At 50.1% G+C, this 26612-nt stretch overlaps 6 protein-coding genes across 6 annotated transcripts; 3 read left to right on the forward strand and 3 right to left on the reverse strand.

The window, feature by feature from the left end:
* Window positions 1-2720: 2720 nt before the first annotated feature.
* T069G_00964 (major facilitator superfamily domain-containing protein) lies at window positions 2721-4623 on the reverse strand (the record flags this gene model as incomplete). The annotated part of the gene is made up of 5 exons (XM_056168174.1): window positions 2721-3216; window positions 3273-3652; window positions 3698-4112; window positions 4234-4295; window positions 4426-4623. 5 exons carry the CDS (start codon window positions 4621-4623, stop codon window positions 2721-2723), a joined length of 1551 nt encoding a protein of 516 aa, XP_056033490.1.
* Window positions 4624-7606: 2983 nt separating this feature from the next.
* Window positions 7607-9115, forward strand: T069G_00965 (uncharacterized protein; the record flags this gene model as incomplete). The annotated part of the gene is made up of 1 exon (XM_056168175.1): window positions 7607-9115. One exon carries the CDS (start codon window positions 7607-7609, stop codon window positions 9113-9115), a length of 1509 nt encoding a protein of 502 aa, XP_056033491.1.
* Window positions 9116-10876: 1761 nt separating this feature from the next.
* T069G_00966 (phosphoribosylglycinamide synthetase, ATP-grasp (A) domain-containing protein) lies at window positions 10877-13231 on the reverse strand (the record flags this gene model as incomplete). The annotated part of the gene is made up of 1 exon (XM_056168176.1): window positions 10877-13231. One exon carries the CDS (start codon window positions 13229-13231, stop codon window positions 10877-10879), a length of 2355 nt encoding a protein of 784 aa, XP_056033492.1.
* Window positions 13232-15930: 2699 nt separating this feature from the next.
* On the forward strand, window positions 15931-17296 carry T069G_00967 (uncharacterized protein; the record flags this gene model as incomplete). The annotated part of the gene is made up of 4 exons (XM_056168177.1): window positions 15931-16558; window positions 16629-16930; window positions 17003-17028; window positions 17095-17296. 4 exons carry the CDS (start codon window positions 15931-15933, stop codon window positions 17294-17296), a joined length of 1158 nt encoding a protein of 385 aa, XP_056033493.1.
* A 556-nt stretch (window positions 17297-17852) lies between these two features.
* Window positions 17853-19446, reverse strand: T069G_00968 (uncharacterized protein; the record flags this gene model as incomplete). The annotated part of the gene is made up of 2 exons (XM_056168178.1): window positions 17853-19016; window positions 19108-19446. 2 exons carry the CDS (start codon window positions 19444-19446, stop codon window positions 17853-17855), a joined length of 1503 nt encoding a protein of 500 aa, XP_056033494.1.
* Window positions 19447-22984: 3538 nt separating this feature from the next.
* On the forward strand, window positions 22985-26473 carry T069G_00969 (uncharacterized protein; the record flags this gene model as incomplete). Its single annotated transcript, XM_056168179.1, has 2 exons — window positions 22985-24638; window positions 24702-26473. The coding sequence occupies 2 exons, from the start codon at window positions 22985-22987 to the stop codon at window positions 26471-26473; spliced, it is 3426 nt and encodes a 1141-aa protein (XP_056033495.1).
* Between the last annotated feature and the right edge of the window lie 139 nt (window positions 26474-26612).

A 26612-nucleotide genomic window follows, 5' to 3' on the forward strand; every position in this document is an offset into this window, starting at 1 on the left:
AGGAGAAGAATCTAGAGTCGAAAAATAAGACAGAAAAGAAGACGACAACGACACTAAATCTGCCAAAAAGGGCTGAAAAGCTAAGGACCCAAGATTGTCTCATATTATTCGACGCTTGACGAAGGAAGACTTTGTTCCGATTCATTGAAGCGATAAAAAAAAAAAATCTGGTATATATTTCACCTGCACCGCTTTTCAGGGAGCTTGACATGAAGCTTCCAGATTGAGCACGTGCATTTCCCATCAAAACTACGATACTTGGCGATGAATTACTAGAATGCTTCTAAAGCAACACGGCGATTTGCTGTTAGATATTTACAGTGAGTAGCGCTTAGCACTGGAAGATCAAGCCGTCTCCGATATCATTTATTAAGGGTGCCTCATCAAGGAGTCAGTCCACTCGCCATTATAACAACTGCTTTGTGAGCCAAAATTGTGCAGTGGCGTAGGAAATACTCTATGTCCCTCTGGCAAGAGTGCGACGACTTTGGAGGAGCCTAAATTTGCTGTGGAGAAAGAGGCAAGGCTCACCTTAACGGGTGGGTGGGAATGTAAAGCCTCGAGTGAGGTTAAAAATGCTGTGAAGGAAGCTCTCGACCGCATCGTTTTGAGGCGATGGCTGAACCTTCCAGGCCGCACGCACGTCCACGCCCCCATTTGCACCTTTCCTCTCCCCTCTCATTTCCCGCCCACTACTGCTACCACCTTTACATGCGATTGGTACATTATGAATTTATTAGAGCACGTACTTCTTTTGGTCTCTGCAGTAGGAGCTGAAATATGTTTCAAGAGAAGGCACATATCATAAGGGAGGGCGAAAGGAGTATAAAGCACATTTAGACTACACCCATGTTATGAGTGCTAGCATCCTTTGCCTCCCCAAAGCTCTTCCAACCAAACACAGCTTAAATTTGCATCTTGTCCCCGTAATGATCAGACAAATACACGGAATGTGTCTTCCTCTAGAAAAATCAGGGAATAAAGGACGGCATAAGGAGTGCTTTTCATCAGCTAGACGAGTTTGCTTATGAGTGTGTTGGTAAAATTCATGTTAAAGGCCTCGATGGGGACTAAGAATGCTGTGAAGGAACTAGTGGTAGCCCTGCCCGTCCGTGAGCCTTGCTACAGCTCAAGTGTGGTATGCTAAAGGGATACAAATCCACATCCGCGTGGAGGATATGGAGACGAACTTGAAGCCTTCTCTTTTGTGAGGTTAAAAATGCTGTGCGCCGTCTTCCGATGTGCGTCGTCGGATGCGTTCTAGGCCCGTTAACTTGGCTTATGGAGGATCCCTGACGCATAGACTGAAACACAGCGTAGCTAGTAATAAAGAGAAAATGGTCCTAATAGGGAATATCTTTATGAATGTCAAATCCAATTTGCTATATCCTCATGTCTTCGTATTGCCAAGTTCGCTCATCTATCCACTCTTATCAACTCCCACCCCCCAGCATCACATAGCCGACGAATAAATGTATTTATTTAGTATAATGGCGGTAAAGACACTGGCTAAGTCATAACATCCTGTTGCCTACTAAGTATCCAGTAGGTTTGAAAGAAAGGGGAGATATCTGCCGACCAAATCCCCTCCTCCATAATACGCAGTGTGATCTCATTGCAAGGCAGGGGCAAGAAAGTCACTCGTTGAGAGAGACAAAAGAAATGCTCGATGTTGCTGAGAAAACTCTCGACTGCCTAGCTTGTTGGTTGCAAGCCCGCTAGTCAAGTTTATGATAGAGTGAAGCACCTGAGTGAGATTAAAAATGCTGTGAAGAAGCGGCTATAGGCTGCTCATTTGGCACATTTGATAGGTCCGCTAAATCCCATAGACTGCCACGTCAAAGTAGCAAGGTCAAGGCATCGGGTGGGCTTAAAATGCTGTGATGGAAATGGGAGGGCAAGACATGCAGCCTTCTCAAGGCTTCAGGTGAGCTTAAAAATGCTGTGAAGAGGGTATAAGACAGGTCACATATAGCCATCCATCGCAGGATGCGCTAAACTCACAGCCAATGAAAGAAAGCAAGAGCGTAATAGTAACAGGGCACATCAAAATTAGACCCCTGACATAGATCTAAGGCTACCACGTACATATACTATGTTTAGAAGTGCCAATCTAACCTCACATGAGTTTCCGAAACAGTTCTGAGCACCATATTGGCAATAGATGAGCTTGTTAGAGCGAATAGACGCATTTCCAACATAATAATTGGCTGAGATATTTGCGAATAAGGCTATGTGCTGTGTGTTATATAAATGAAGAAGAGGGGACTTGTGAAACCATGTCCAGAGCATGTTTCTTACCTTCAAGCCGGATAATCATAATCCACCTCATGACGCATTATGCCTCCATAACTAGACAAAGATTAATGAGATATTCACCGAGAGGGATGAGGGACTCCTAATGATGCGGAGAGGCCTCTTGGATAACTTATCGTATTGTTTATGAATTGAACAGATAATTCACGGCTACTCCCTCAATGAGTTGCCTCGCATTATTGTATTTCAATATCTGAGGCAATTATGGCAAAATTTCACTCCTATTTGACAAGTTTTGTTGAAAATATCATATAATCATATATTTAATTATTCTTGGGTATCATTATTTTTACGACCTTTTTGATCAAACGTGCATTCCCCCTTCTTGCAACGCCCTTGACAAAACGCAGCTGGGGCTCCTATAGTGTTGAAATAGAGCTCACCAGTCTCGCCCAGACACAGCCTTATGAGCTGCGTCGTCCATATGGCTCATAGGGGAATACTGCTGAAATACCAGCAGCAAGAATGAAGAGAGCCGCACAAATATACAGAGGTGCCGACGTCTGAGTGTTTGCAAAAGTCGCCACAATAGCCGAGACAATACCCATGATGCGGTTAAAGGCCACGGCCACACCGTTGCCGGTGCCTCGGTGGGCACTGGGAAGCACCTCCGGAGTGTAGGCGTACAGCGTGCCATAGTAGATGTTCAGGAAACATGCAATCAAGCAGGTGAAGGCCGTATCTTGAGCTGCGGTCTTGACTGCGGTGTAAGCAAAAAAGAAAGCACAGGTAATCAAAGCGCCAATAGACATGGTGTATTTGCGGCCAAGCAGTTTTGTGTTGCACATGTATCCTGCAATGATCGGACCGGGAATACCGCAAATGTTGGTAATGCAGTAGTTGCGCCACGTTTCGAAGGTGGTTCGGTCAAAGACTCTGCCGTGGTTGGCAAGATAGGTACTGAGATACTGGTCAGCAAGAAGCCTCGTGGCACAATGAACTTATGGGGAACATACGGAAGGAACACGTAGAAGAGCGGGTAGATAAGGCCGATCAAAGCCCACGAAAGCCAGACCAGGATGGTGGAGATGGTCATCTTCTTGTTGATAAAGAGTCCACGGAAATGAATGCGGGTTTCGGAGAAGGAAAACAGCTTCTTGCCGTGAGCCGATTGAATCTGTCCACAGGCCTCAAGCTTCTCGAGAGTCAGGGAGCATGGGCGGTTGTACTTGGTAGCCAAGAATTGGAATGTTTCCACCACCTTGGCATCCTCACCAAGGCCGAGGAGATACTTGGGCGTCTCGCGCAGTCTGACCACTGTGATTCGAAGAACAGACATGACAAACACTATAGCACCACCGGTGAAAAGCATATATCGCCAGCCCCAGTTGTTGGCCTTGGTACAAGTGTCAACATCGGTACAGTTCCATTTTCCAGGAACCATGAAACCCCAGGCAATGAAACCAGTGACGGCCTGTCCAAGGCCCCACCATGCCGCCAGGAAGGTCAAGAGCCACTGCTTATTGCTAGGAAGATACTCGAGGAAGACGGTTGTGTCCAGGATGAGATTGCCGCCTCCACCAAAGCCGAGAAGGGCGATGAAGAATGCGAGAGATGGCCAGTTGGGCATGGCACCAGCGATCACGCAGCTTGCAGAGCAGATGAAGAGGGTAATGTTAAAAGCCCATTTGCGACCAATGACATCGGCGCTGAAACCCCAGAAAATGGCGCCCGTCAGCATACCGACGTACACGGCGATGGTAAGCGCATTGGCGTAACCGTGCTGGCCAAATTCGCGGAAAGCAGACGGGGCAACAATGGATTGGAAAAGGAGGATCAAGGAATCGACGGCATAGCTACGAGGCACCGTCTGTTAGCACACCAAATCATCGTTTGCCTCATAATACATAAGACCAGCGGATGGGAAGAGATGAGGGTAGTTTTAAACGTTGAGGTCACCGCGCAATGGCAACTTACCCGAATCCATTGAGGAAGAAGAGTTTCCAGTGGTAGCCAGTCCAGCCAATCTCGTCAATTGCCTTTAATCCAGTGTTAGTGCTGAAGCGTTTCGGAAACGAGATTTGGAGTTTGGGAAGAAACAGGTGTTCTCGCAGTTCACCGTCACAGGGACCATGGCCTGGATCATATTTAGGCTCTAGTATCACTCACGTTGTTCACAAGATGCATCTTCATGTTCAGGGCGGGGTCGAGATCCTGCAGGGAGAGGATATCTTCGCCGCTGCGCAGCGACGACCCGTCGGCGTTTCTGAGATCGCCAAACATCGGGTCATTGTTACCACCTGTGACATTCTTCTCCATTGAGTTGGTGTCAATGGCTGACTTCTCCGGGTTTTCAACAGCAGCCATGGTTGCGGATTGTTTGGGCGCAACTGAGGATTCTCGCTCAATTATTACAAAGGATACCAAGATGGAGCAAAACCGGGCTCACAGAAGCACAGGGGAGCTTCGTTGCTTGGGCTAGGTATTCAATCGCGTCAAGCTCTGCGGAAGAGCCCGTTGTGGTACCCGAGGAATTGGACGCAGCGTCACACGCAAAGTCAATTGATCTTGCTTTCGGCTTGTTCCACCCGAAACGGACTTTGCCGAAGAGGAGAATGGAGGGGCAAGTTTTGTAGGTAATTGTCGATTCCGGTTTCTGAGCGCGGTCTGGAGCTCGACAGAGGGTTTATCAGGCCGGTGGGGGAAGACAAAACAAAAAGGAAGCAACCAGAGGAGAAACAGCTGTGTTCACTAGAGAAACCACAACAGAAGAAAAAAAGAGCTGCCCTGCCAAGTACAGTAGGACCAACCCAGTGACGATTGCGAGAATGTGGAAGAGGAATGAGAAAAAAAGTGCGGGCGAGGATGTATTAAATGGACACACAATGCACGCGACGTAACCATCAAAGGCACACGACCAAGGCTAAGGAACCATGACATGCAAGGGCCCTATGTGGTAAAAGACCACGCGAAGATCCCATCTCCAAGCTGGGCTTTTGCATGTGTTGCTTGTGCTTGTGATTGAGAGGCCATCTGGCGCTCTAGTGCGCAGTAGCCTTCCAAGAAGACGGCTCTATCGCCGACTCGGTCCAATCAGCGCAGCCGGCTCCGTGAGAGGCCCCGTCCGGTGGAGATGCAGCCAGCCCGGGGCTTTGGAGTTTGTAGGTTTTGCAGGTTGGGGGTTTTTGCTTTGCGCGCAGTGAGACTCGAGTGTGGGGGGCCGGCCGGTAGCGTCTCGCTGGTGGTGCGGCAAAGCGTCTCCCCGTGCTCTCAACGAATGGCGCTGATAGGTGCGAACGTCGTCGACATCGTGAGCGTTCGAACAGGCTTGCTTGGACGGGCAAGGCGTGGTGGAGATGTTGGCTCGGCCAGACTCAGCAGCACGAACTGCTCGGCGGCGTGCTGGTGCAGTCGCGGGCATCGTGGCATCGCGGCCTCGATTCGTTGGCTGCTTCAATCGACGCCTTTGAGGGTTGCGAGATATAATTGACGGGCGACAGGCCTGGTCTCACTTTGTTTGCGGAGAGTCATGGTCAAGGTCATGGTCCAGGTCACGGTCCAGATTCCAGATCCAGGTCTGTTGAATTTTTTTTTTTTTATCTTCCTTCTCTTTTTTCTCTATCTCTCATTATCTCCCTCCTTCCGTCTTCTTCCTTGCTCCTCCCCTTCTTTCCATCGTTCATCCGCAACGCATGCGGGAGGCGCTATCCATAGGTTGCCTTTTACAACGACAACTGCCGCAAAGAGTGTAAGTACCCCGTACCCCATACTCACTGTACTTCGGACTTGGTACAGCCGCTCCGTACCTCCGTGGTCGTTTGTTTGGAGCATGACTTGATTCTTCATCCTCCAGCTACTCGTACGAACGAACATGGGCTTGATTGGTTAGCCTGTAAACCGAAAGCTGAGCGACGGCCCGCCATCGTGATTCGAGCTTTTCGTTTTACCCGAAGGAAAATGGAAAATGTATGTACTAATGCGGAGAAGATTGTCGAATGACACACATAATGGCTGCACAGATGCGTGCGTCAATTACCGAACGCATGCATCATAGTCTCAGCCCATACAAAAGGATGCCCATGGCGCCTGTTTCTAGCATCGCAGCCTGGTGTTTAAACCTTTTGCAGGTGGCTTGAACTAGATTGATATGTCGATGTTCGAGAAGGGGTGTCGTCATATACGAGTACATTCCCCTCTACCCTCGTGTCCTTGTGTCTCTTCTCCATGTGTAGCCTGATGTCTTGGCATTGGATTCCGTTCACTACGGAGTAGAAAGGTAAATATCCACACTACGATAAGTGCAGTAATCGATACGTGTATGATCTTGGACGCAATTCTACCCAGACCCACGCCGAAACTGTGTCTCTGGCCACTCTCAAAAGTTCTTTTCTTTTCATCCGAAGCCTTGGAATGGATTTACAGTGCGGCTTGGACTAGAAAACGCCCCCAGCTCCAGCTAGCTATTGTGAGGTAGCAGAGAAAATCTCCCGCCCCGCCTGCACCCAGCATAGCCTAAACCTGCCTTCTCATTGGCCATGCTTCCGCCTTTTAAGCCATGACGAGGGCTTACCTGCTAGGTCTTGGCGTTCGTCATCGGGGACAGACCACAATAGCAGTTAGTCTTTTTTCATTTTTACAAGGCTGTTGCTTTTGGCTTCAAATCGTATCAGTTATCTGCTGCCTTGCCATTTTTTCCCCCAACAAAATTTCTGTCCACAGTTATTGATCGGCTAGCGTCGGGCTCACCGCCTTTATCACAATCTGGAGAAAACGTTAGTGTGATTTCTAGCACGCATTGTCACGATTATCATGTGATTCTGCCGTCGAATCAAAGGCGGAGAAGATAATTTGGAGGCACCCTCGTATACAAGGCAAAATGGTACATGATCGGAATTTTCCGATTTCACATCGATTTTAACAGTCTCTCTCATTCCCAGGTAAGATCTTAGATACTCCTCGACTAGTTTAGACAAGGGCCATTCCTTTTATACGAGGAGCCTCGTATACATAATACGGAGGCTTGAGTAGGTACCGTTACTGCGTTTTGTCTGATTGACTTCTTCTTGGCCTTCCTATCTTACATCTTTTCTGTTATTTACGTTGTAAATCTGTTATATGTCATATTCTAATTCTGGATGTTCTGGTGATGTCGCTCCTTTGGAAGATGTGTTCAATGTGCTCTTGTTGACGCTATTGGCCATTGGCTGACTAATACTCATTCATGATTTCATACACGGGATTTTCAGGCATCAAAGGTTGCATCAAATCGCCATCTGCATCAACTGCCATCAAATAGCTACATAGCATTTCGATTGGGTAGTTTCTAACCTGATTAATTGTCTCTTTTGCCATGATACCCCGAGTTTCATCATCTTTGTGCCAGAAATGTCTGCAGGCTTCAGCTCGCTTCGGCCCGCAAGGAGCCCGCCGATATACTTCACCAGCAAATCAGTTGACGGGCGATGAGTCAAAAACAGACCAGGAAAACACATCTAAGCCAGATAATGATGGCAGTTCACAAGAATCAGAGCCCGGGGCAATGACGCGGAGACTACAAGAGGCAACTGAAGAAGCGCTATTCTCTGGCGGCTCATCCGGCAGACGTGCCGTGCAAGATGCGGGATTCTCTGACGAGCTGAAAGAGAAGCTTCTGAATAAGATTGCAGACGCAAATTTTCGGCAAGAATTTTCCAGCGCATTCGCAGAGAAGGATCTCACATCCGCGGCTGGTGAAGGTACTAGACATATCGCCACCTCAGCTCCATGGACCGGGGATGAATCTACCGCAGACGCAGTATTGAGGATGCTGGATGACGCCAAAAAGCCCCTGAAACCGGAATTCAGAGGCAAGTTCCAACCGCCTGTTGTTGATCCCCGAGTGAAGCGGACTCCGGTGGTACCTCCTCGCCAGAGGGCCGTAAATGCCCGAGATAGAGCATCCATGTACGCCGGCTTGGGACTGAAAGAAGACAAAGGCTTGAGCGATAAAGAGCGGGAAGAAATGAGAAAGGAGTTTCGAGCACGATTTGAGCCGGTTGCGCGAGTAATGCCATCAACACCATCAGGTCTTGCTGCGCTAGCGAATGACCACATCGAGAATGCCATTGCCAGGGGCCAGTTCAAGAATATTGCACGAGGCAAAGGCGTGGAGATTGATCTTACCCGAAGCAATCCATTCGTCGATACCACGGAGTATCTAATGAATAGGATTATTCAGCGTCAAGATATTGTGCCTCCCTGGATTGAGAAACAACAGGAGCTTTCAAAGGCCGCAGACGCTCTTCGTTCAAGGCTGCGAGCCGATTGGAAGCGCCATGCTGCAAGGATGATTGCTTCCAAGGGAGGTTCTCTAGAAGAGCAGATGTCTAGAGCAGATCAATATGCCGTGGCAGAAAAGCTGCACAATCCTCGACAGTCAACCGAGAAATCGGTAAACACAACAGAGCAAGAGCCCGGACAGAGCAGCGAACCAGACATTGTTCCCATTTCACGGCCATTCCGCGACCCGGACTGGGAAAGAGCGGAGCATGCCTACTTGAAGCTATCCATAGAGCAACTCAACGGCATCGCAAGAAGTTATAACCTCATGGCTCCGGAACTCGCCAAAAAGCCGTATTACAATCTACAGCGAGAACTAGATGCCTGTTTCGCGGATGTCGCACCTCTGATTGCTAAGGAGATTAAAGACAGGGCCACGCGACCACGCGTTACGTCGAACCTAACTTCGAAACCATCTCCTTTCGGAGGGGATGGAATAATGAGTAATCTTGTTGGTAAAGATACCGTAAAAATTTACGATACGAGGGCGCAGCCGTATGGGTTCAAGGAGTGGTGGAAGGATGTGTGGAAAAAGGAATAAGGCTTAGATGAGGTGTCCTCTGAGAGGCCTTGATGCTCTCAATTGGTGTTTTGATCTTCTGGAGCTGGGTTTGGGCTACTTGCCCTGATATTGTACATGCCTTGTTTGTAGACAATGTTTGGCTATAAATCTCAACTTGAACATATTCCTAAACATTCATTTAGTTTTGCCAAAACGATTCATCCTGAATAAGGAAGCTATGACATTCTTCACACTATCATATTGTTTCATGCATCACAGAGCTTTGGTGTTGGTATGAATATAATGATATCGACCTGACTTAGGTGACCATATGATGAAAATCCCCTATGAAGAGGGATGGCGTGGATTCAGCCTCGAAGATTGGCTGGGGCTAGTCTGCCACACACCCCCAGGGCCTCAAAATTTGCATTCTGACAATTTCTTGATGCTTGATTAGCTGAATAACTATTATTACAGCTCACTTCGGTGATGTGCGTTGATTTCACAGCAACTTTAAACCCTTCTGAGGTCTTCTCTTTTAACCCCAGCCCCCTCATTGGCTGTACTTGCATGCAAGTGCATGGGGTGTCTTTCACAGCATTTTTAGCCCACACAAGGTATGTTCCTCTTTCAACCGTGTTAGGTTTCTTTATTTCCTGCCAGAAAAAATATTGTCTGTCATGGTACTGTCAAGCCACGAGCATTTAACCTCAATTTGTAGTACCGGTTTCCCCTACTAGGTGCTTTATGATACTGACCTTTGTGGAAACCTCTAGTACGACATAAATGCAATTGGATCTCTGTTTTGGAAGAGGCTTCATCCAGAACGAAGACACCTTCGCTACTACATTTTCTTTGATACCCTATCGTATACTACCTTGCATGCCTGCCACAGTTCCTTGGGGCATCAGCCGATGCTTCGTAGCATCTTTTAGCTTTCCCAAGATCTTTGACTTTCTCGTTTTCCATTGGCTGTATGCACGCTACACCAGATTATGCAAGATGTTTATTTCACAGCACTTTAAAATCCTCCCAACATCTTTGACTTTCTCATCTCCTATTGGCTGTACGCACTCTTATGCAGTTTGCCATGCTTTGCGCGAGATATTTTCCCATCATGCAAGATGTTTTATTTCACAGCACTTTTAAGCCCTCCCAAGGTCTTTGCCTTTCTCATTTCCTATTGGCTGTATGCACTCTCATGCACGGTGCATCGAGCTACCGGCCAACTGACTCTTCACAGCAATTTTAACCCCTCCCAAGGGCTTCATATTCCCTCTCCATAATACCGAGTACTCTGTGCTTCCCAGCCGAATATGGTTAAGATACTTCGTAGCACTACTGTGACTTTCGTGTAATTCTAATGTCTACCTAGATCCAATACGAAGAAAGCAACATCTTAAATGCACAGAGCTCACTATCAAGTAGTAAGCTCTACATATTAACTCTGTATTAATAAGATACGTTATAAACATAGAAAATCATCTAACGAAATTCACAATTTTTAATATTATATCTTATCCAAATGAGATTCTGATGACTCATAGCAAGACTTGTTTATGCTTCATAACATGTATGGCCTTCGTAAATATATTGGCGACAACTCTTAACATGAAAACAAATAGGTAATGCAATTCACACAATTCCGCCGGCCTTCGATCCCAACCCAATATTTTCGTACCTGTTTGCAGATACCGTTTTATAATACACTCTCGCTCTGTTACCAACCCTGGTATTTTTATACGCCTCAATCCTTTTTTAATAACTAAATCTCGCAATTCCCCCATCTAAACAGCCCGCTCATGCCCATGACTCCAAGTTCTGGACGACACATCCAGCCTGGCCCTCTTGTCTACGGACCAGCTTACCGATGGTGTAAACCCGCTCGTCACCACTACGGAGAGCCGCCACAACAGCCTCAACCTGGCTTGCCTCCACTGCCACAACCATGCCGATACCCGAGTTGAATGTTCGGCACATTTCGGTAGGAGCCACGTTGCCAGCCTTCTTGAGCCACTGGAAGACAGGGGGCATTTCCCAAGTTCCATAAGCAATCTCTGCGGCCAGAGAGTCGGGGAGCATACGGGGCACGTTCTCGAGCAGTCCACCTCCAGTGATGTGGGCGAGGCCCTTGATGCTGCCGAGCACGGGCAGCAGGCTCTTGACATAAATCTTGGTAGGGGTCAGGAGGGACTCTCCAACAGTCTTGGAAGCATCCCAAGGCGCGGGAGCTGAGTAGTCCAAGCCGGCAGCCTGCACAATTCTTCGCACAAGAGAGAAGCCGTTGGAGTGAACGCCGTTGGATCCAAGACCCAGGAGGATATCGCCCTCAGCCATGGCATCTTTCCGGGGGAGCATGCCTCCGCTGGTGACAGCACCCACGGCGCAGCCGGCAGCATCGTAGTCCTCATCCTTGTACATGCCTGGCATTTCGGCCGTCTCGCCGCCAACCAAAGCACAGCCAGCCTGGATACAACCATCAGCGACACCCTGAACAAAGTCAGCAGCGGAAGCAAGATCCAGCTTGCTGCAGCCGTAGTAGTCGAGGAACATCAGGGGTGTGGCTCCCTGGACGACCAGGTCGTTGACATTCATGGCAACCAGGTCAATGCCCACAGTGTCGTGCTTCTTCATGGCTTGCGCAATCATAAGCTTGGTACCAACACCATCAATAGCACCGACCAAGATGGGAGCATTGGGGTATCCACACTGGGAGAGATCGACCTCGCCGCCGAAGCCGCCAATCTCGGCACTGGCACCGGCTCTCTTTGTGCTGGCAACAGCCTTCTTGATCTTCTCCACAAAGTCGTTACCGGCCTGGATATCAACACCAGCCTGGGCATAAGTCATCGAAACCTTGCTCGCATCTCTGAAAGCACGGTGAGCGATGTCCTTGCGGAAGAACTTGCCCTCGAAATCAATGACGTTGGAAGCCAAAGCAGCATATGAAGCATCGACAGCGGCTCTGAGCGACTCGCCAACAGAGTTGATGGCGATCACGCGACCACCAGACGTCTTGAGCTGCTCTCCATCAAGCTTTGTGCCAGCGTGGAAAATGGTGCTTCCAGCAGGAGGGGCTTGAACAGTCATCGGGGTGCCCTTAGCATAAGAACCGGGATAACCACCAGCAGCGAGAACGACTGTAGCACTGAATTTCTTCTCAATGGTCAGGTGGCAGTTGTCCAGGTAGCCACCAGTGCAGGCCAGCATAATCTCGGCCAAGTCAGTGTCGGCTGAGAGCAGAGGCAGCACCGTCTGAGTCTCGGGATCGCCGAATCGCACATTGTACTCGAGAACCTTGGGGCCGGCTGGGGTAATCATAAGACCCGTAAACAGAACACCACGGAAGGGCTGCTTCTCTTGTCGCATGCCGGAAATGGTAGGCACCAAGATATCTCTGTCGATTTGCTGGACAAGCTCGGCAGTAGCAATATTTGTAGGGGCGTAGCAGCCCATACCACCGGTGTTGGGGCCCTGGTCGCCGTCGAATATCCGCTTGTGGTCCTGAGCCAGAGGTAGAGATCGGATGGAGTAGCCATCGCAGAAGGTGAGGACGCTGAGCTCGTCACCCTGCAGGAACTCTTCAATGACAACCTCGTCGCCGGCGTCGCCAAAAGCCTTGTCGACCATGATTTCCTTGAGCGCATCCTTGGCCTCCTGCTTGGTTTGGGGGATAATAACACCCTTACCAGCGGCCAGACCCGTAGCCTTGATGACGACATCGTGGCTAATGGTGTCGAGATATGCAACGGCCTTGTTATAATCGGAAAAGTTCTCGTAGGCGGCGGTGGGAATGTTGTATTTCTTCATAAAGTCCTTGGAGTAAGTCTTGCTGCCTTCCAAGCGAGCAGCCTCCTTGGAGGGGCCGAAGCAAGGAATGCCGGCATTGCGAAAGAAGCCCTCGACACCGTCAACGAGGGGAGCCTCAGGTCCAGGAACAGCCAAGTTGATGCCATTGGACTGGGCGAATTGGACGAGGGCAGGAAAGTCCTCTGCGGAAACAGAAGAGACGTTGGTGACCTTGGGGCAAGTAGCAGTGCCACCGTTGCCGGGGACCGCGAAGATGGCCTCAACTCGAGGAGACTGGCTCAGCTTCCAGGCCAAGGCATGCTCGCGGCCGCCATTGCCAATGAGAAGGATTCGAAGGTCGGCCATTGTGGATTGTGGATGTGACGAGCTGAAACGGAATCTCCAGGATATCTATCCAGATCCACGTCTCTCCCTTTTCGAAGTAATCGAAGTAAAGATGAGAACAAAGGTCTGTCCAGCACTTGGAGGAGCCAATGCCAGAGGTCACTCGAGAGAGAAAAAAAAACTTCGAGCTCGAATTTCCCTCTAATTTCTCTCCTGCCTATCAAAAGCAGCCAATAGGGCTGTAGATCATGTTGCGCAGCTCATTTTTTTCCTGGACTTTTAGGTGGGGTGAAGGCGGGGCAGCCAAAGTGATGGCAGCGATAGCGCTACGATAACGGATTATCGGCGCCCACGGGTACCCATACGAGCGTGCTGCAGGGCCATTCCGGCAGTGTAACGGTACCAGTACATGCTTGCTCCCTGCTAGCTTATCAGTCCTGTAAGAGATTTTTTTTTTTTCGCGGGGTCCTGCCAACAGCAAAATGCCCCTCCATGGCCGATCGGAGGGAAATCAATCAGTCACTGTTTACAGTCAAGGCTCCACCACAGGTATTTACATAAAACGATCAAGATGGCTTCAGACTCCATCAGCTGCCAGCTCTGTCCATCGATATGCCGTGAACCTAAATTAACCTGCTATGCTACAGTTGAGGCGGCCTGGACCCATTGATGGTCAATTACACACAAAAGTATCTACTTTAACTGAGTTCTCTACAAGCAAGATGTCATAGAAAGCATTGTGTTTACCAGGCCAAACGCAAAGGCTGATATCATTCCCATAGAGGAGCTTGAGAAGCTCAAGCCTCCGCGAGTTGAAGAAGGAGTTGGAACCCGGCACATTCACCATGTTCCCGGCGTTGAGCCCAGCCTAGGTATCCAATGAAGCCATTAGATGCTTCCATCTGGATTCACCCTTTTTAGCGACCTGGAAAGGTAATTAAGAGCGTCAACAGAATCATCTACGCTGTGATATTCTTGCCGGCAAACCACTTAGAATCGGCAGTGATATGATTACCACGGAGCTTGGCCTTGACGGCTTCATCTGAAACTCATTGCTGGCGTGTCTGATCTTGATTTCGCCTCAGAGACGCTGCAGTGGGGGTCCATGTCTATCCAGCACATCTCCCACTAGGCTGAGGACTTGATTACTACTCTATGGTTGAGTCTGGCCTCATCCGTCTCTCAGATGCTTACTCTACCGGCAGATCCTTGATTCCACAAGCTCGAGATATTATGAGGTAAGAGTGGCCGTGCCTTTGGTCATATGGCTGGCTTGATTATACCCAAACGGCCTCATAGCACCTACAGCAAGGGAGTTCCCTGCTGAAAGACGCACCACATCTCTGGTCAATGTGTTGCCAAGTGGGAGGAGACTGGCATTCCCGTGAGTGAGCTCTCGTCTGGGTAGTTCAAGGCTATCGATAGCCGCTTTGAAGTGGATATTGCATAGACAGGTGTCTATGAGACGAGCATGGAGGGGAGATCTAATGGCGGCACCAGCAAGTCGGTCGGTGCCGGAACAGTTTCATGTGATCAAGGCAGCAGTAAGCGAAACCCAAGTTTGAGACTGAAGAAAAGCCCGTATAAATGTGTAAAAATAGGAAAATTGCAATAAAATCGGATAACCTGCGCGTGTTGCTTATATGATGCAAGTTTGAATCATCGAATGTGCATGTGAAGAAGCCTTGCCGTGCCGTGCCGCGCCGAGCAATGTCCATGGCCTATCTGGCTACCTCGGGACGGGTATTCTTTTGATGATCTTTCGCCATCAAGTGCAGTACACTCTTGTGCTGTCATACTGATTCGATTGCTCGTCATCTGCTGATCGCAAGGCAAATCCCACAAGGCTGCCTCTTTGCCTGCATGCGCCCCCCCTCTTCTCTCCAGTACCTGAATGAGGCAGCTGACCCGAATCAGCAGCACGCGGCGACCACGGGAAACATTGAAGCTACTGCAAGGCATCCTTCAGCCTGAAGCGAAACCTGGCCAATGAAGCCATGAGCATGAGACCCCGGTTTTGGCCTGTCGCTGTTATTTTCTCACCATGCAGAAGACTCGATATTGATAGGAGAATTACGGAAGTAGACTATTGATCTTCGCTATGTATGATGATGAGCCACGGCTGCGGTCCCGGGTTCAGCTACCCCACACCCCAGCCTTCTCAATCCCATGGTGATGGCTCAGTTTGGTCATAAGAATGGCTCAAATCACTGTCCATCACTTTTCCCTTTTTTTATCTACTGCAAAACCCCCTGCGTCTCATCTCACTCCATTTCGCATGCGACTTGCGTTTCCAAATCGGAACCATCTGGATTGCTGACCACGGGTTCTGCTCCTATTGGCCACCCCCGTCTCCTTTTGCTTCACGGATCAAGGCGCAGAGTTTCATCGGGATTCTATTTAAATCGTTGTTTAAAAGTAGATTACGAGGATTCGAATCGTGTTCTTGGCTTTTCCTCCTTATTTCTTCTTTTTGGTCATCAGCGAATTCTTGTGCCGCCTTCTTTTCACCCTCCCGTCTGACAACTCTTGAGCGGGTGTGCACGAGGCCCTCGACTTGTGTACCTGCTGACACAGGCTGAGTTTTGACTCAAAAGGCTGAATATAGTAATACTTGCTCTTGGGCCGTCTAGAGATTTTCAAAGCCCGTTTCATCATCAGTCATCACCCGTTTTGGTCGGTATTTGTAAATAGAATTGTCCTCCTCCCCATCTTTCAATATGGGCAACCCAGATTTGGACTTTGAACCCTCCGAGGTCGCCAACGCCATGCAGCTACGAACCAGAAAACACCAGAAATTCGACGACGTCGAGAAGCAGCTCGTCAACCCCAAGGCATCCGCCCCGTACCAATTCTCCGTCAGTAATGTCCTCAACGAGATAAGCACCTGGAACCCCTTCGCCAAGGCCATCGTCAAGGGCGACGTCGTCTGGCTCTTCGACAACACCGCCTTCAAGGCCGCCGAGCACGAGCCGTGGCAGGCCGAGTTCATCATGGCCGTGTTTGAGAACGAGCCCAAGTGCGCGGTCGCCGACATTGTCGCGGGCATCGCGGGCGCCATTGGATTGGCTGACGATGCGGAGGAGCGCAAGACTATTGAGGAGAGGTTGTTGCCATTCTTGTGGGACATTCAGGCGGCGAGGACGACGACGGTGTCGCAGGGGGATTTGGAGCTGAAGTTGGGGCCGAGTGGCTTTAATGGCATTTCGACGAATGTTTTGAAGTTGCTGCATAACAGCAAGGCGTCGTTTACTACCAAGAAGACCACGTTGGATATTGAGGGTGTGAGCGGTGTTTTGAGCATGGAGACTCATTTTGCAGCTCCTGAGGGTTGGGGAATCATATCTGGTATGAGCTTTGCCGCATTGACCTCGATCAGCTCATATGAAAACTCAAAAACTAACTTGAAAATTGCTAGATATTGACGACACAATCAAAATCACAACAACCAGTGACCCCGTCGGCATCCTCAAAGAGACATTCATCAACGCCCCATCCCCAGTCCCAGGAATGCCTGAGCTCTACGCAGGCATCAAGTCGTTTCTCCCCCACAACACGCCGTGGTTCTACCTCTCTGCATCCCCTTACAACCTGTATCCTTTCCTCAAGGGCTTCCGGGACACGTACTACCCCCCCGGAACCTTTATCTTGCGGGATTCTAGCTGGAAGACCGTGTCCGGACTTTTGTCTTCGCTAACGATGGGCACGGAGGAGTACAAGGTAGGCCGCATGAAGAAGATTAATTCGTGGCTGCCTAAGCGGAAGCTCATCGTTTTCGGAGACTCTACACAGTCTGACCCCGAGGCCTACGGCGAGATGTAAGATCAAAACCCCCATCTTGCTCCTTGTAATTTGAAGTGAAGCTGACGTTGTCTGCTATCTAGTTATCGAACGTTCCCTGGCTGGATCAGAATGATTTTCATCCGCAAGGATACCAATTCGGCTTCCTTTGGTCTCGCGGAAAAGAATGAGCCGCAGAGGTTCGAAAAGGCGTTTACGGGTATCCCCAGAGATGCCTGGCACGTCTTTGAGGACCCAGACGAGTGTTTGGATCTGGTGAAGAAGGCCGTCCAGAGGAATTCATAATGTTAGGGTAGCGTTTGTTCTGGTATCATTTGTATTTATATTGGCTTTGAGCGGTGCTTGGATTGCAATCCGATTGGATGGATATGCTTATATGATTTCGGAGGATATAATTGTTATTCAAGGGCACCTTAAGATGTAAACATGCAATGAACGTTTCATCAAATTGTCATTGGCCGTGCGTTTCCATGTTATTCGTTGTATTGAAGTGAGATGGTCGGTGTATACATATAAGAACAGCGCCTGCGGCTGTTTCCTTTGTATAATTAATGCAAAGGACCGTCATCTCTTATCCAAGGCCAAGGCCAGTGGAGACTTTTCGGATACAGTCAATCCACTTACATATTCTGACAGCTCCCAACCTATTGTTTCCATCTCCCCTGTGTACCGACAGTCAAGATTCCAAAAAACGCCTTTCGCCTATACCCATCCCTATGCTTTGATCATGCCCACCAAGCTATTATACCATCGTGTTTCCAAAAGCTACTCCCCAAGATAATTCCGAGCAGCTATCCAAAGTGTATACAACTCTACTCCCAGTCGCGAGTCAATGACACCTCTATGAAACAAACAAGTACTCTCGAATCTGAGAAGCAGTTTGCTTCGCCAGCTCCTCCTTGGCGCGTTCTCCAAAAGTAAATTCGTCATAGAATAGGTGGTCGTTCGGAGCTTCACACTCTTGGCTGGGCTGTGATGTGCTTATGCCAGTAACGGATCGCGCATCAGCGATACAAGGTGTCCAAACGTCAAAAAATCGCATCGCATCATCTGCAGGTCTACTGCCTCGGCCTCTGCTATCTCTGAGGCCGGATCTCTGCATTTCTTCTTCCGTCATGGCATCCAAGACACTCTTGACCAAGGAGGACTGCAAGCCCAATCGTCGTGGGTAAGGTGCGTAAATAATATCTTCACTGATCTCTTCTCCGTTGCTGTCCTTCTCCTTAGGCTGAAGTGCTTCCGGGAGATATCGTAGCAAGGATGCCATTGTCGGAACTGACGAGGCCGTTTCAATGCCCTCATCTTCGACCCCCTCGGGCTTAGAGTTGCCCTTCCTTCTCCAATCCTCCAGCTGCTTAGACACTTGATCATTCCACCTTGAGTTGAGATACGCAGCGTTACGCATCTGAACGCCCCTCGACTGCGATTCAGATGGAAGGGGGCGCTTCTGCCAACCTGGGGCCAGAGTAATGTCAAAGAGTTGCGGGATCACGACGCGGAAGCTCTCGGTTTTGCGCTCGTCGGGCTTGTTCTCGGGGTCGGGGTGCGTGAGAGCCTGGATTTCTTCCTTGGTGACATTCGACCAGAAATCAGAAAAAGCAGGAGACGCTGGGTTCAATGACTTTCGGTAGAGCAATTCGACCTGAGTAAAAATATCGGTGACTGAGGCATCAATGAGTCTTTCGCCTGTTTCTCGCGGCAGCGAGGCCATATTCCACGTCTCCCAGGTGCCAAATGTGAACACCCACAGCGTCTCTCGAGGCGGTATCTTTGGCGCAGCCATGGTAAGGAACTTTTGAACTTGCGCTGCCAGATCCGGGGTCTTCGTTGGCACCGGATACTGTTCGGGGATGTACAAGTTGTCAAGGGCAGGTTTTCCCGTGAGATTTGCCTGCTCATTAAACATTTCCAAGGCTCGTATCTCTGTGCCATAGATGCTGTTGGAGGTTAGGCCGGGCTGTGATTCGATCGGAGGGATAAAAGAAAGAACAGAGTGACATTTGAGCTGGTAGAGTAGTAAGTTAGCATTGCCGAGTGTAGATGATTGTATATACGAGTCGATGTAAGTGTATATAATGATTAGTTCTCCCTCTTACCTGTTTGCAGAGGTGCTCTGGCCAAGATGTGTGTGTGTGCTTCGCATCAGGTGCACTTCCCATCAAGTCCTGCGATCCAAATACGACAATTCGAAGGTCACCGGAGCCTCCTGATTCAGGCGTTGACCAGCTCAGGATTTGCTGGTAGCGGTCATCGAGCTGCAGCGTGACGAAATAGAAGAGCATGAGCAGACCAAAGGCAGCGGCGGCGATCTGCAGGATGGATCGCGGACCGCCCCGCCACATGCGATGTGAGCAGACGACGAGAAACGCCTTTGCATGGAGACTCCAGTTCGACGAGCCATCGCTTGGAAGCTGTTCTTTGGCGAAGCCGCTCATGCTGCCACAAGCTCGCGTGGCGAGGGTTAGGGTTGGAGGAAGCAGAACGAAAGAGAGGCAAAAGGAAATGGCGGCTTCAGCGAACAAACATGAGATGAGATTAATATAATGAAATCGGGCGTCGGTGCTAGGCCTGGCCGTGTATTAAAGCAGTATCGAAGGATGGGGTTGAGACGGCGTGAGACCCAGGGGGGATCCGCATGGGCCTGTCCAGAAGCGCTAAGCAGACCCCTAAAACTGATCACCAGGGGCCTGGAAGAAGAAGAATTACGAGTACAGATGCGATATAATCGGCGATGAGTAGTACAAGGGAGAGGAGGGTGCGAGGAGGTGGTATGTAGATATGAGTAAGAGTGAGTGTGAGTGAGGTTATCGCGTCGAGGATGGAGAGGGAAGTGTAGTTACAGAGGCTAACAGCACGGACAGTAATAATGGAGGATCGTCAACCGTTTACCTAGTACGGAGAACGCGCACGCGAGCAACAGATGTATTGACATTGACATCCATGGAGGTACGAAGTATTAAGAAGGACCAGGTGACGGCACTCGAAATGCTAGCAGCGAACTAGATTGATTATACCGGAGAATCCTTGCCACTGAATCCTGACACAATGCCGTGCGAACAAGGTGGTACGTACGCCCGTACACGTAAGTCGCTGCTAATAAACGGCGGTGCAACTGGAGACCGTACAAGTACCAAAGTGTACTTCCATGTTGATGGAGAACAGTTGACAACCATCTCGAAACTCTGTTGGAAATGCCTATAATCAAATGCCCATAATCATGGACTCTTGCGCGTATTACTGAGGCATACGTGTACAAAACTCACATCAGCCGCTTTTAATATGCCCTATACCGGTTTTTTTACGCAAAATGCAATGTCGTTTCAATATACCCGGCAACCGGAATGGCTGAAACGCAGCTTCAATGCCGCATTGCCGTGGTGCCCATTTGGCGATGCCACAAAGCCACCGCTTTCGGGGGAGTGGAGACACAGACGCTGTTACAAGTACTGACTTGTGCGTCTCTCGTGCAGATGCTACTAGATGTAATGCAGCAGGTCGTCGAGGCTCCTGGTTGAAGAGGAAATGAAGAGGAATATCCGGTTGACATACTTATTGTAGATGAGGGAAGCTAGCTATCCAGAGCACGGCGCAGGTGGGTGATCCGCAGGCCATTTGTCCGATTGAGTCTGGAGTATGTAACAAAGAAGAGACAAACTAATGTACTTTTGAGTCTTGGCCTACGTGAGACGAGGCCGAGTGAACCAGAAAGGGCAAAAGAAAGCCGGAATCAATGCAGTAGTTCTGATGCTGAGGGCGCCTAATTTGCTTGGACACTCCATCTGGAAAAGGGGCACGCGACAGAATCTCTCATATTATGGACGAGGCCAAGACCCCGACGCGAGACCCCTTGGCCTGGAGAGTACCTGTACTTTATAGCTACAAGCTGTCACCAGCTGCTGCTAAGGAAAGGCGTAGAATAACACTGCATATAAGGCAAAAGTGTCTTTAGCAAACAAATGGTAATAGACATTGAAGCGTCGTTGTAGTAGATGCATGTAGAAGTGGTAGCATCTCGGAGTGGGAGACGTTCAAGGGTTGGGTACCTGCATTTACCAACCTGGAATGGATATCGATAACGGTCCCAGCGAGAATGTCTGACCTAGGTAGGCTCTTCCTACTCTTCCTACGACACCATTTTCTACCTACTAATAAGGAGCAAGCTGGGGAAAAGCTGGAATTATTATTAGAAGAGGGGCGTAAAGCACACCACTAGAGAATGTCACCATCGTTAGCTGTGGATGGCCGTCGATCAAACAGCTAACGATGATGCGTTATGAAGGATGTGGCTTTCCTGCCAATGCGCTACCACTTCTCACCCAAGGCTGATAAAGAAGCGAAGCTGAGGCGACTGATTTTACGATGCGCTCACCTTGGTAATACCACTCGTAGCGAATTGCAGAGCAGAGGGCACTTTTGTCAGATCTTGTCTTGACACGAATAGTTCACAGATTGCACGTTTAATTATATCATTATATCATGCCGTGGAAGACTGAGAGAAGCCCGAGAGACACGGATGTATGAACTCCCGCTTCAAACGCCTCAATGCTGACACACTTATAAGCCACCACCACGAAACAGCCCATTTTATACTCTGCCAGTCCAACAACGTGCTCAGATTTCTCCGAGACCCAGATTTCGTCCCAGCTTTCCCGTCGGCAGTGTCTGCCGGTGAGGCGGTGCCCGTCAGCTACACCAGAGTTGCCGAACCCGGTCCCGAAGCTTCACTCAACATGCTATAATACGTGTAAAGCAACTGGAGCTTACGTGTTGCATACTTATTTCTACGCGCCCAAGCGATGAAAATTTTCTCTTTGTTCGATAGCGTTACTTTGTATGCCGTGTTTTGACAGGTTGTTTGAGGGAGGGTAATTAGCTGGTGATCACATTCCAGTGCTCTAGAATGCCAGGCAAATACGTCGCAAGAAGGGTGCCAGCAACGTGTGATCTACTGCACGAGGTCGATGATGGATGAAGTCCATATTCTCTGCAAATAGAACTGAGCCCATCACCAAAGCAACGGCGAAGCAAAGCTCGCCTCGATTTTTCCTACGGTAGGCTCACATGTAAGCGCCCTGCTGGAAGCCTGCAGCCTCAACCGTGACCGACATCCAGTCACAATCTAGGACTTGATACATAGGGCTCACTCGGTCCTATTCTGGAAGCCACTGGTTTTTCTTCAACGGGCGATGAATTACCACGCATCGGCAATCTCCTCCCTTGCATAGCCTTTGCAACGCTCAATCAATTCGATTCAGCTTCTTGTGAAAACACCAGCGGCGGCTGCTGACATCATCTTCCTTGAATTTCGGTTCCCCCGTAATTTCAAGGGCACAGCGCACGTGGCGGGACTGGCATTTGCCAACGTGAATTTGGCAGCTGAGGTGTTTACCAACAAAGGGCTGGACTGGACGGGATGATATTTTAGGATTGAATCAACCTTGAAGGGCTCTTGTTAGGACCTGCTGTATCTGTACCTAGCCACTGTTGAAAATCGCTGCGAGAGGGGCTTTAACCCGGCGGTACTCACTACCTGTGCATGGCATGCCCTCCATTTTATTAGCGGCTCCCCTGCTTACCCGTTCTGCCTCGATTTTGTATTTATGGAACCGCCCGTTGTCGATCGCGCCTAGAACATCACACACACACAGACACATACAACCAGCGTCTCTGCCCGTTCTGAACCACCGGCTGTTTGCGCCGCAGCTTCGTCCGAGAGCGTGTATCGAGCATTTGATTTCGACCAAGCGGCAGAGCGCGATAACTCCGGGACGCAGAGCTTCAGCCACCGCGACGGACGCTTGCAGTGCCGTTCAACCGCCCCGTTCAGTTGCTGCCTTGAACCCCTCTCAAATCGACATCGAATCAACAATGCACAAGGTCCGAATCCGCGAGCTATGATCGCGCCCGCATTGCGATCCTTCTTCTGCGTCTAGGCCTCGGACGACTTGTGCAACACTCGACACAACGCACGACATGCTCTCCCACCTGCGATTCCACCGGCGGGGGCCCTCAAACCCGACCTCGCCGGCCCCGGATCAATCCTCGCCTTCGTCTCTCAACAGCCATCAGCAGTCTCCCTTGAACCCCGACTCAGCATCTCCTCTCGACGCACAGCTGTCATCTTCGGCTTCCAACTCATTACCGCCTACCCTGCCGCCGATAAACCGCGTGACGTCAAACGAATTTAATCTAGAACCTCTTGGGGAGAAGCGGGATGTCGAGAAACAACCGCAGATTATCGAGAAGCAGCCGCAAACTGTCGGTCGGCCTCCTCAGGTCCAGAGATCGGGATACAGCACCGGCTCTGGATTTATCGGCGGCGTTGCTCTGCGGAACTACCAGCGAAATGTGGAAGCACAGCAAGGGGACAACCATGCTCAAGCCTCCCACCCGACGCCCATGGCGAACAATGCCGACCTATCAAGGCCATCGCCGCAGGCATCCAGTAGTTCAAAGAGCAGTCTTCCCTACTCCTCATCATCTAACCAGCGGCTTTCTGGTTCTCGACTGGCGGGCGAATCTTTGTCTTCGAGTAGTGTATTAAACATTGAGCCCCAGAAGGGGAAGAAGGGATTGCCGTTTCTCAAGAACCCCATGTCAACGTTACTGTTGAGGAGGAGAAACAATCAAAATCTTGCAAATGCACTGCCCCTTCCCCTAGACAGCCGTCTGGACGAGCCTACATATGACCCTCGCATTAAAGGTACTAGGGTTCATGATTTTAGCGCACCAAGACGAAGGACAAATGCTCCTACTAATGATACAGTGGCCATCCGCTCTGCATCTTTGGCCAATATCGCCCTGGAGTCGGGCGTGGGCCCTCATGATGGGGCGGAGACGCGTGGCCCAGTAGTGTTAGACGGGCAGCTACAACGCCGCATGATGAGCAGTGCGTCGGATCCTGCCCGCCCAGAATCCGGGAGCACAAATTCGCACACCATTGCCCAATCATCTAGTGTATCTTCTGTTAGAACGGGCTCCTCCACTGCAGAGCAAGCCTTTCCGTTGGACGACCATGTCGTTACTGGACTAACCATGAAGGGCAATGACCCAGCTCTTCAATCGACTCCTTCAACAATTTCTCAGGCCACCACTCAGGAGATGGGTGATCCAGTCAGAAATACCGGCTCTATACGAACGACCAGATCGAGAAACGTCTCTCTCTCGTCTATACCGAGACACATGAAGAGTACTTCCTCACGATTTAGTTTTGACATGATTGGAGCCGCCAAGCAGGAAAAGCTGCTGGAAGAACGGCACCGACAGCGGGAGTTGGACAAGAAAGCTGCACAAGGCGAGGAGCCAAGAGACTCTCGCTTTGATGACTTTGATGAAGATGCCTTTGATTACGACGCCATGATGGACGATGACGGATTGGAAGAGAGAATTCCTGGAATTAATGCGGATTACGATGATGAGGAAGAGCCATATCTCGATGACCAGTACTATGAACAAGAGGCTCAGTATATCGAGGACGACGTCGATCCAGACGTCGATCCAGACGATGACCAAGAAAACTTTGCCGGCTTCAGCTTCCAGCGATCTAATCCAACATCGTCTCTGGCGACTCCACAGAGCGGAGGCATGATGCCAACCCCTAGAGATGCCGATGGCGAGGTTATTGGTTGTGCGATGACAAAGGACACGCCAGGGCTCTCGAACCTCTCTCTGTCGCCCGAGCCGGGTTCAGTTCCAGACCCGGAGGCCGATGCTGAGGTATCCGGTCTGGGGATCCATGGAGTTGATAATGTTTCGGCCTCTTTCCAAGCATTGGGTTTGGAAGCAGGCTCTGTCCCTACCCCTATTGGCATGCCTCCGCCACCGGGTGCGCGGCGCAGGATGAGTTATGACGAGCTGTATTTTGATTCAGGCATGAGTGGCTTCGGAGGTGTGTTTGCCGAAGATTTAGCCGGATCACCTGTAGATGATGGGGTGCCTTTTGATGAGTCAATATTTGACAATGATGATACGGATCAATACGGCCGACCTCTACCTGGAGCTTTCGCACAAGCAAAGTCAGCGCGAGAGAAGAGCAACCAAGAGTCCCCGAAGCAGGAGACGGAGAAGCCAGAGGGTGAGGTGGCACCCCAGCAGCTTTCAGAGCAGCTGGAGGATGCCCAGGCGGCGATACATACCTCTACGAGCATTAGCACGGAGCACTCGGGTGAGAATGCTGCTGCTGAAGTCCCGAGCGACTTACCTCCGTTACCTGAGACTACCATTGTTGCTCCTCAGCCGTACAGCCCAAATCCTATTGCTGCCTATCAGGCGGCATTGGCTGCAGCCGCCCAGAGAGCGGCGGAGGCTGGCCAGTTCGAACGCGCAGCAGCGCAGTCTCCTACCGATGCAGATAATAATGGCCAAGTGCCCACAAGTTTTGATGATTCAGATGCGCTCCGTGACTACGAATACGACGACTACGGCTATTCTTATGATGATATGGATGATTTTGAAATGGACGACGACGCCATCATCGCTGAGGCCAATGCTAGTGCTCTGGCCAACGATTCTGATGGGTGGTATGGACAAGAGTTTGGCTTTTATGCTGCTCCAGTCAACAACCACGGCTCAGGCGCCAACGCGGAGGGCAGCGGATATGTCGCCGGCGGATTTTTCGGCCCCAAAGGCGCAAGCAATTTAAACCGCAGCGTAAGCGGGCGTGTAGTCTCGAGAGAGCCAAACCTGACTCCCATCACCGAGCGCTCCGAGTATTCCAATAGAAACTCTCTCATGAGCCTCGGAATGCCACCTATTAGTGGCACTCCAATCGTCCAGAGCCCCGGGCTGGCCCAGCTGGCCATGATGGCGGACCGAGGCGACGACCAGATGAACCTTACGGCACTCCTCCGGCTGCGGTCAAAGGCATGGGGCGGCTCGCAAGCCAGCTTGGCTTCCAGTAAAGATGGTTCCCCGAGGTCAGAAAGGGGAGAGGGTCCAGGTTCGCCGCGAGGACCTAGCTTTCCGACTGGGTTCCCTCCCTCCACAGCTCATACACGAAAAAACTCTGTCTTCTCCATCGTGAGTCGCGATTCCGATGGCAGTGTTCCTGCCAGTCCTACACTCACAATGCCCACGTCGGCCCTTGCCAATAGATCGTCAATTGGGCCTGAATTCATAAATCGAGAGGCAGACATGGCTTCAGCTTGGGGAGCGATCTCAACATCGCCGATCCAAATGGGATCGAACATCTTTCAAGACGGCATTTCTCCGCTCAGCGATCCCCCTCATCCTTCTGCCTTCACGGTATCCAATGCACACCCGCATGCTCTGTGTAGCAGTCAAGACGCGTCAAGTCCAGAGAGAGGACATCAGCGGCAGAAGGGATCAACAGATAGTATATCTTATATGATGGAAGAAGAGGAGAGCGGGGAGAAGCGGTGGGTTATGGAACGCCGGCGAACAGGAGAGTTTGGGCAAGTAGAAATCTTGGAACGGGAGGTCGTCGAGGGAGGTCGTATATAAGGATTCGGCGGCTAGACTTTGAGAACACGGTGTCAACTCACATGGAGAACGAGAACGAAGCGAGAAGAATGCTATCGACAAGCTTAAAAAGGTTAAATTTGTACGATACGAGGGATTTATGACGCGATTCAGCACGCGG

The sequence above is a fragment of the Trichoderma breve genome, chromosome 1 (assembly GCF_028502605.1).
Source record: "Trichoderma breve strain T069 chromosome 1, whole genome shotgun sequence".
Classification (NCBI taxonomy): domain Eukaryota; kingdom Fungi; phylum Ascomycota; class Sordariomycetes; order Hypocreales; family Hypocreaceae; genus Trichoderma; species Trichoderma breve.